Source organism: Dermacentor variabilis, chromosome 2, assembly GCF_050947875.1.
Source record: "Dermacentor variabilis isolate Ectoservices chromosome 2, ASM5094787v1, whole genome shotgun sequence".
In the NCBI taxonomy this organism is placed as follows: domain Eukaryota; kingdom Metazoa; phylum Arthropoda; class Arachnida; order Ixodida; family Ixodidae; genus Dermacentor; species Dermacentor variabilis.
Genome location: NC_134569.1, coordinates 110838107 through 110848536, shown reverse-complemented (window position 1 = coordinate 110848536; position 10430 = coordinate 110838107). Strand labels below are relative to the sequence as shown.

The 10430-nt window shown below is 45.5% G+C and overlaps 1 protein-coding gene across 2 annotated transcripts; it reads right to left on the bottom strand.

The window, feature by feature from the left end:
* Positions 1 to 1059: 1059 nt before the first annotated feature.
* On the bottom strand, positions 1060 to 9164 carry LOC142572522 (sulfotransferase ssu-1-like). Of its 2 annotated transcripts, XM_075681689.1 has the most exons (3): positions 7055 to 9164; positions 3547 to 3822; positions 1060 to 2806 (listed from the first exon to the last, which is right to left on the bottom strand). In XM_075681689.1, exons 1-3 carry the CDS (start codon positions 7070 to 7072, stop codon positions 2195 to 2197), a joined length of 906 nt encoding a protein of 301 aa, XP_075537804.1. In that variant the 5' UTR covers positions 7073 to 9164; the 3' UTR covers positions 1060 to 2194. The 2 variants fall into 2 exon arrangements, with proteins under 2 accessions (XP_075537804.1, XP_075537803.1); XM_075681688.1 differs by lacking the exon at positions 7055 to 9164 and having other exon boundaries at positions 3547 to 5621.
* Between the last annotated feature and the right edge of the window lie 1266 nt (positions 9165 to 10430).

Here is a 10430-nt window from a genome sequence, read left to right as displayed (position 1 = left end):
TTACACGAACTTACACATATTACATCGGATACACCCCACAGCCTACAGGGACGAATGCCCATGGTGTGGGGCCACACCAACCCTATACCACATTACGTGGGAGTGCGCACTACACAACATAGAACACCCAGACACGAACACAACGAGGGAGCAATGGGAGGCACTGCTGTCCAGCTCGGCCCTCGACGACCAGCTCAAGCTGATAAAGAGAGCTGAGAAGATGGCAAGAGCCAGCGGAGCCCTGGACTAAGGGCCCCGACCATTAGCGGTTTTTCTTATTATTCTTTTAATAAAGTTTATCTATCTATGTCACCCTCGAATTGCAGGAGCTGATGAGGTTCATGCGCACCGCGGGGATAGGGTGCAGCAGTTACACAGTGCCAAGGTAGTCATCCAATGAACGCCTTCCTTGTACTATATGGTCCGTCTCCCTTGCGGCGCTCTGTCTCGCTCCCTGTGGAGACTGAACGAGCGTCCGCCCTGGGCACACGCAACACACGCGGCTGAGCTGACCATCCCCCTGACGGCACGGGTTCTCGGCCCCGAGCGGTTGTCTAAGTGGCTCCCAGTGGAGCATCGCGTGATAGCATTTCCCTATTCAAGAGTGCTGTTCAAGAGCGCAATCCTCCGACCGCACGTACTCCGGCTCGACATGTTGATTTGCATCAAAGTTTTGTGTGCCCAGTCTCGAGCATGCAGTCGCCAGTATTGCGTGTCCACCGCCATAGCACGCCGCGTAGCTCCACATGCCAGTGCATTATCAGTTTTCTGCAGGGTATAGGCCACCGCAAGTTTCGTTGAACGAACAATGCGACGTGCAGAAAAGAACACGAGCGAATTCGATTATAGGTCCGACTGGCACCAGCTCCCGGGTCGTTCTCCACTGCACCTGACAGGACGTTGGCACGCGTGAGGACAGCTGGTTACTAGAACAACTATACTTCACGTGCTGCCAGTCCAACCCCGTGGTTCTATAGCTTGTCTTCCAGAAGCGAACCATGGGCACCGACATTGCCCGTCTGTAGAGCGAATACAACGTTTAAGCCTTGCCAAAAGTTTTCTTATTGAAAATATCAGTCAGGAGTGTGCAAATGAGTGCCCTCTATTCGCCACATTGTGCCGTCGCGAACATATTATTGATGACCTTGATGTGCGTCAAGCGTCCCTGCTAGATTTAATTGTTATCGGTGAATTGATCATAAAGAGTCGGGTTCTCACAAACATGACAAAGGCGTGGCAATGACGTCAGAGACAAGAGAGAGTCGTCGAGGTCGGTCCGCAGTCCAGGTGTTGAGTCCACTTGTCTCGACCGGTTACGTTTCGATGTGCGCCGCCAGCTGTGGCCATAGTACCAGGAACAACAGTTGGTCGTGTGAAAATGAAAACAGTCGGTGAGGCTTGGTTGTGGAAGCCACGTATAAGCTTGAAAAATCGAAGCGTTGTAACACAGCGATGCCCCGCATCGTAAATGTGATCTGTTTGCGAAACATACTCGATGCATGCAGTGTTCAAAATTTTCACTAACTTTGCAACGAAAGTGAATTCCGTCACGCAGTAGGGAAAACGCACTTCAATCCCTTCAGATAGCCTTGTAAAAACAGCGAAAAGGCGGTGGCCCGAGAAAAGCTATCCGAAGCATTTTACCATTTGAGATATTTCTCAAATTACGGGTGCTGATATTTCAAGGTGGAGCAGACGCCTTTTTACGCATAGAAAGGGTAATTCGAGTACTAATACGTTCTATGAAGCTCGTCCTATAGTAATGCGACCAGTCAGAATAATCGTAGTAATCACGACTAAGGTGTCATGCGTTGGTATTGTATGGAGCGCTGATAATTTGCAGAGCGGCTTTCCTGAACAACCTCCTCCAGCGTATGCGATTAAAGTAGGCTATACAACAATATATTTCCAGTAATATTGATTGCTCCTCTATTTTGTAAATCATGTGTATACACCTGGAACAGTCTTCACGTTGCCTGGACATGGTGTCGACTGCAAAAGTTATACGCCCTCCACAAGCTTCGCATCGCTCACTACAAAATAATCGTGAACATTTTATTGAAACGCTAACCTGTGAAACACCTATCTAAACTACCGACTGCCTGGCCAAGGCAATTTTAGCATCCGCCGCCTCTACTTAAAAAAAAAATAACCTACGCATGCGCAGCTGTCGCAAAAGCACACACGACAGCAGTCAGTCGAAGACGCCCATCCCTTTCCAGAGCAGGTTCATGGGCGTGTCGACAGTCCTCTGGAAGAACCTGTTGTTCATGCGGCGCGACTGTTCGCCCGTGAAGAAGTTCTTCCACTGACCAATCACGCCCTCCCGAACGAAGAACTTCCTCTTGGGCATGACGGAAGCGTATTCGCGCGCCTTGAGCTTCATGAAGAGGATGTTGGTCAGGCGCAGCAGGGACTGCAGCTTGTTCTGGTCCTGGATGAAGTCGTTGGCGACGCCGCCCAGGAACTTGGCGATGATCTGCACGTGCTCCTTGGGCTCCTTCTTCATGGTCTCGAAGACGAGGAACAGTATGTTGGGCTCGTTCTTGTAGCTCCACCAGGGCAGCAGGTGATCGAAGTAGTCGTTGTACTCCATCTCGCCGCGGATGAAACACTCGAAGACGTCCTCGAATGTCCCGTTCTGGAACTGATAGTCCTCTGGGTACGCCTTCATGATGTGGTAGATGGACACGCAACAGTCTTTGACGTTCCGGGCGATGTAGATGTACTTGGCTGAAGGGTTGTAGGCGATGCCATTGAACGGTAGGTGTGTCTTGATGATCCGTGGAGCCCGGTATGAGTCGACCTACAGGATCAAGCGGGACCTGATGAGAGGATGTGCGGTACACCTTATTCAATGTATTTTCCATACTGCAGTGTACTTCCACTGGTCAATCCAAACAGACTGAAAAGAAACACCGAAACGGCTAGGGCAATACTGACCGGCTACTCCTCGTTCCTTATTCTCCTGCATCTCTTCGCGTGGTATACGACTATGGCGTCACACGTATGCGCTTTGCGGATATTTATTTGTTGGCTTCGTGAATGCGCTAACCCTGTTCTGTGGGATTAAACACATGACAGCCAATGTGGAACGACATTTACATAATTGCTATCAGCTGTCATAAGTGTGTCATTCGTTTAGAAGTATTGCCTTATCGGACCTTGCAAACCCGTCGGTCAGCATGTTAATATCATTCGCAATGATTTTAAAATGACGATTTTCATCATATACTTAAAAAAGAATGTAATTCCCTATCCTTTTGATATGTCAATAACGTTATTGTAAGCGCTATCACCAAAGATTCCGGCAGAGTGCTGCTTTGTGCTTTCTCGAGACAAGTGCGCCGTCGTAGCATCGTGCTTCAAACATCATTTTTGACTTTGAATCCTACGTTGAGGCCTACTGTCTGAGACGATTCCCTTCATCCTGCTTGACCGCTTATGTATTACTTTCAGTGAGCTGTCTTCTGTGCGTAGCGCGTTCTCGATTAACCGGCCATCGGAACTGAGCATCCGATATGCGGCCTCCACACACACACGCACCTGGTTCCCTTCCGCCTCGAGGTAGCACACCTCCCTGGTGAGCGACTCGGCGATCTTGCCGAGGTGACCGTTGTTGAGCAGCAGGTGGACGATCTGCACGACCCAGGAGCTGCCGCAGCCGGGATACGAGTCGATCACGATGTCCGTGGCCAGCGGGTCGAAGTTGAGCGAGAAGACGATGCTGTCCTGCGTCAGCGCGGGCGACAGCCGGATGCCCTCCACGTACACGAACTTGGGCTTCTTGGTCACTTGCGAGAAGCCCAGTCGGTTGCCGGACTGCGACACGAAACGGAGCAATTGAAAACACGTCCACAGAAACATTGGCGACTTTCGGCGACGAAGTTTCAGGTGATAGTCCGCGATTGTGCCGATAACAACGCGATAACATGGCACAGAAGTTCGACTTGATTCTGAACGTGACTCGCATAGCCAAGATTCACGCCATAAAGTTGCGATCTTCGGTCCCATATTCATGCTTTGTCCGTGGACAGAGTATCGAAGTGTGTTTTATTTTTATTTTTTCGATTTCGCTTAACTATTTCAGTGGAAATAAAGAAGCGTCGACAGTCTATCATTATTTTTGTTAGTCTATAGTCTATCGTTATTAGCAGCAGAATGCGTAATCTCTGGCGTTCCACAAATGACCACAAAGCTAGCAGGATTAATTCACAGCACCTTTGTAAAATTTTGTAAAGCAAAGCAAGAACATGGTGATTAATGAGTGCAATATTTTACGGGTAGTATAGGTTAAGTGTGGGGTACGCGACTCTAAGCGAGTTTATTCTTTTTAGGTAGAGCATGGTTCGAAGTGCAGTATTTTGTGCAACAATTGCGGGCAATAAGGTGGTGGAGTACGTGAGTCCGGAAATGGTAATTGCGTACGTAATACGTGAGTGTACGGAGCTGACATAGAGAATACGGCTTGTGTGCAACGGAAGAATATGGCGCAATTTATAAATTATTTGGATTTTCTTGTGGGCCAGTGAGTGTAGTTTCGTGTACGTGTTTATGCCCTTGTAGTTGGCTGTCAAGGTAAACTATTAAAAATTTCGTCTCGTTAAACTTTTGCAATGGAGAGCTGTTACAATTTAAAGATTTCGTGTTCGTTAATCTGGTGTTTATCGCAGCGAAGACTAGGTTACTTTTCGCTATGTTTGCTTAAGACAATTAGAGTCAAGCCAGCTCGACAGTTTTTTTCAGAACATCATTAGCGCTTCTGTAAAGGTCTGTTTCCGTTTCGGCTGTCTAAGAAAACATTAGTATCGCCTGCATGTAAGATGCAGTCCTCTGAGAGATAGTCGGGTAAACCGTTTATATATGCCAGCAAAAGGAAAGGGCCTAAAATGGATCCCTGAAGTATTCCACTGTTATTAATTACTCGTGAAGACGCCATGTTATTAACTACCACATACTGCTGACGTTTTCTCAAGTATTTACAAATGAGGCTTAAGGGTGCGCTCCGAATACCATATTTCTCAAGCATTTTCAGCAATATATTGGGATTAACAAGTTCAAAAGCCTTAGTTAGGTTCATTGAAAACACTTATAGTTAATAACATTATTTCAATGGTTGCTTTTGTTTTTTTTTTCTAGGATGGTAATTATATAGCACAATCCCTGTCGACTTTCCTCTGATATATCCGTACTCTTCTTTTGCGTAAATTTTGTGTATTACGAAGAACCTAAAACCAGCTAGCAGTACTTTCACAAAAAATTTGGAGAACGCAGACAATATGGATGTTGGACGGTAATTCGACGTATCCATCTTATCTCCTTTTTTAAACTAACTGGTACAACCTTGGAAATTTTAGATTGCGGCGGGAGCGTGCCTGTAAGGAACATCTCGTCAATAATATTCAACAAGGGGCCACATATGCAAATCGAGCAATGTTTTAGCAAGGACACAGAAACGGAGCCTAAACTAGTTGAAGTAGTATTTTAAGGAGAGATTACGTTATTGACTTCCTGTGGGTCAGTAAGTTGAAGGAAGAAAGAACTAGGACTGTTAGTTAATAATGCGGTGTCTGAATGCGAATATGCATTGCTTGTAGTCAGATTAGATGTCATTGTTGCAAAGTAACTGCAATTACACTGTAAAAATGTTTACACCCTTAAGGGTGTTTTCTTGTCGCACTGCTTAACACCCTTACCGTTAGGGCCTTACAAAAATTTATAGAGCCAGACAATGGAGCTCTAACTAGACGTGCGATTATAAAAGGCGTAGTTGAATACTATGTAATCATTCTGACAGTCTTGGGCGCACAGAAATATCTGTCACGACAGTCATACCTCTCCCTGTGGAATTCTCTTGTCGGATACTTCTGTGCACCCTAGGCAATCATAATGATTACATAGTTTTCAACTACGTCTTTTGTCATCGCACGTCTAGTTGGAGCTCTATTGTCGGCTTCTATAAATTCTTCTAAGGCCCTAACAGTAAGGGTGCTACCAGTGCGACAAGAAAACAGCTTTAAGAATGTGCAAACGTTTTCACCGTGTATAGAAGGGTCACTTGCTTCCGTGGCATTTACAGAGATACCGCGTATGCTGTTTCTATTGCACGTGTTCGGGGGAGTATCTAAAACTTTCCATGTTGCTTTGCAGTCATCATGCGCTAGCTTAATTTTTGTGTGAAAATAATTTCGCTTCAAAACTTTAATAAGGTTTGCAACATTTTTCTTATATGTCCTATACTTGTTCTCTAAACTAATGTGTGGCTTTCGCTTTAGTTTCTTAAACATGTCTTTGCGATCTAATGGCCTCAGAATTCCGGTTGTTAGCCAAGGTTCGCGCCTCACGTATCTGTTAGTAACTTTTGAAACACTTTCACATTATTTCCTACGTCCACCAAATATTTTGAAGAACTGCTCATATTTAGTATCGGTTGTCACCGCTAAGTACACAGGCTGCCAATTTTCTTTCATTAGGACGTCAAGAATAATATCATATTTCTATACAATACGAGTCTGCGAAGGACTTGAGTTACTACTGGATAGGAGTTTTGCAAAAACAGGAACGTGCTCTGTTATGTCACATATGCCGACAATCGCCCTAAACCGCGGCCGGTGCGCCCACGAACAGGCCAAAAGCGAGTTTAGATTTGTTGTCTGCTATCTGCGTTTCGCTGTCAGCCAAAATTTTCTTCAGCGACTCTTACAAGCTGCTTACACCCACGTAAACATCTGGCACCACTCACACACACGCACACACAAAAAAAGGAATGATTATAAAGCCTGAGGAAACGCGTGTATTGAGTCCACGCGATACGTCTTGCCCAATTATTTGCTTTCTCTTCTGGCTACCCTGGCTCGTAATTATAAAGAGCAGCGAACGCGCGCAACATTATAACAATGACCGAAACTGCTATGCCAGGAGTCACCCGTAACAGCAGTGTCACCGTCTGTGCACGTAAGAAGAAATCCGCGTCCGAGTGACCATTACCATGGCCCGCACCCTCGCGAAATCACTCAAGGGATTGGATGCAAACTGAACCAGTCAACTGACTCACCATCGGCAGGCAACCCATCGTGGTTTTCCTCAGCTGCGCTCAACGGTCCGAACAAGATCGCTGGAAGCGGTGGCTCGCGCTTCACGAGGCCTCAGACTTCTTCTTCTGCCCTCGAGAACAAGACAGGCGTGCATACGCACCACTCGCTCATCATTTTGATCCACGGCGGTGGCTTCTCAATGTAGATCTGCGTTCTTGAAAACTGGATCAGGTTTTCCCCCTTTTTTTTGTTGTCTTTATTTATGTTTTAGTCTGAGATAAGCAGATGTGATGGCCAAAGGAACTTTGTCTCTGGCCTGCTGCTCTACACGTACAGGAGGGAAGACTGGGAAAGAAAAAAAAATGGAGGGTGGAGAGAGAGCACTTGCAGAAGTAATGCATGGTATTCAATAACATTTCAACAGAGATTCCACTAAAGGCTATAGAGAGCAATAAAACACAACAGTAGACATATGATGATTTTTGTTGGGTATACGGAAGACGACTGTAGTGTACAGTGTACAACATGTCACAATGCAGCGGCGCCTGTCAAGTGATTCGATGGACTGGAGATGAAGCCGCTGTCTCTCAATAATGGCAAGAGCTATACTGTCCGCGGTGCACCTTTGAGTTTTGTTCCTATGTCACCAAGATTTTCCTCTCCGAATAACGACTGTCGTCCGAGACAATGTGGCAGTAAGTGTCCGTAATTTTGTTCTATAGTAAGGGCACACGAACGACGTATACACACTTCCAACCGTTTATTTATGAACCGTGAAAAGAACTTGACCTCGCTCAATTGTGTCCAAATGCCTCGCTCAATTACGACGGACACCTGAAATATATCAAAGTTGAACAGGTGGGCGAGTGTGTCTCCACTCGACTTGCTTGCGGCGCAAAAGAAACTTAACCACACGGGAGTAGAATGCACTCAGGACATGTATACGTGTGTCCTGTGTGTTTCAGTGCCTATTCTATGTGCCTCCATCTCGTTCGCTTACGTCCTGTTTGTGCTGCAAGCAAAAAATCGCGCTGTGGGTCTCTTAGATGTGCTTGCTTTCAGGAAGTCAACGATTGTTTGCGTCTGCAGCGTCGAGGACAGTCCGGAACTAGAATTCGCATGCAGAGACGGCAGAAGTGGCAGAAGTGGCTGCAGTAGGGGTTTCCAAACGGTCTGCCTTCCAAATACTCGTCGTTTTCCCTTATTTTGCCCTTTCGTTCGTGCGGGCAGGTGTGGCTTCCCTTTCAGTAGGCGGTCGCTAGCCTGTTTCTCTCTGTGTCGTGCTTGTATGGTTCCTTGATTAATAATAAGTACCGACTGAAATACTGCGATGCTACTAGCTTCCGGGATATGGTCAGAATTGGTGTATTCAGCATGGTATGGCCGATGGTCAATTAGTTGGCACGCTCCTTGGCTTGCTCCACAACGTGCATGCAAAAATAGTTGCGCGGAAAGCATAAGATGAATGGAGATTCATGTAACCGAAAATTAACATGGTATTACCGAGCAAACCAACACCAGAGGTTGGTTGTTTGTTAAGTTCTTGCTATTACTTGTAGTAGCTGCCGATTTTCTCTTTCCGCAGAATGCTGCGTGAACCGCTCTTCCAAACCTGATCGTACGTGTTCTTATGTTTGTTGTTGTTGTTGTTGTTGTTGTTGTTGTTTCCTATCACGTATGTGACTCCTACCCACTATGGGGAATTGGCCAAGAAATGGATGGATTATTCCAGTTTATAATGACTGAGGTTGCCGAATATTTATGGACTTATCACTGTATAACGTAGAATTATCTGTTAAAATAAAATCAGTAAAGTGAAATTGAATGAATAATAGTTCATTTAAATGTAAAAAAGTACAAAATAGAATTTAGCAGGGCAATGGGTTGGATTCTATAAGAACTCTTTTTTTACAACGGAGCATGCGTCCCTGTGGCTGAATCCCAATGTGGAGGCCCCAAACGAAAGAATGAGAGGTTCTGTTAAGCACATGTCAAGTCTTCAAAAAGGTATTTTTAATATGTTTTTTCTTGCCGCAGTAAAGCGGCGACACGATAGATGTAAGTGATGAATTGTCTCTTCCACATTACAAAACGAGCATAGAGGGCAGGGGACCAAACCCGACCTGTGTAAGTAGAAATTCAGGGAAGGAATGTGGCTACGTAATTTTGTGAGAGACCTCAAGCATCTTTTTGTTACAGTATTCACTATGCTAAGGAAATTCCAGGTGCTTATAACCTGAGAAGCAGTCAGAACTAGGTTTGGCGAGGCTTTCATAATTGATCGCGTCTAAAATCTAGCCACAGTGATGTGTACTGTCACGGGTATAGAACAGGAAGGACTGGGCCGAAAAGTGATGTCTTTGCCAGTGAATCGGTAGTTTCATTAAAAAACAAGCCTTTGTGACCGGGTACCATAATCAAATGAACACATTGCAGATGGGCATTGCGGCTGTTTTTAGCGAGCGCTGTCTTCGCCTTCATCCTCGCTTGCCACCGAAGCTAGGCATGCACATGGAGCCCTTGGAAGTTTCCTAGAGACTTGACAGTGAACTTTGACACTAATCTGATGCCAGCGTTTATTATTTAATGCTATAGCTGTTTTTCTTCAATCATCACCATGCTGTTTATCAAGAGCGGTTTCCTCTGCGCTTAACATAATCGTTAAGTTTTTATTTTACGACGTTTACGGACCCAATCTCATACGTTAAAGCGTACAAGTTCTATTGCCGTTTGCCGGGAGCTTGTAATACTCGCAGCACGCATCCTTTAGTATTCTTTTGTGTAGTCTTCAGGACTTTCGTGGCACGCATTCAGGTCACTCAATATCAATTTTGCGGCGCGTTCTTTCTTGAGCGCTTCTTGCAGACGGCGATTCAATGCTTTTAGCAACACTGATTCTATTTCTCGATTTTTTTTTCATTCCAAATAATATCCGCTATCACTTCTAGGAGTTCAGTCCTTGGATGCTATAACTTAAAGCTGTTCTAAACTGTTTATATTCCAATTCTGCTATCAACCTTGCGCGACAGGTCAAAAATTTTTTGGATAACCTCCACTTCGCCTGTCTGTCACGCAACGTCACGGAAACGGCGAGAACTTCCCATCTGGCATGACGTGTACACACTGATTATGCATGATTAGACCTAAGAAAAAAATAACAATTATTACTGATTCGACGCTTTTTTTTTTCGCCATGAGTCCTCTGCTATTGGTCAAAAGAATTCGGGCTCTGCCCACTTCGCCTTTCTGTCGCTCGACGTCACGAAAATCGCGAAAACTCGTTGCGTCGAAGTGACGAATACGCGTTAGAGATGCATCGGCATGCCGAACAAAACTGAATTTTTTTTCTGAATAGTCGCAGACTGCCCCGTTCCGAAAGAAATAGAAGATGGCTGC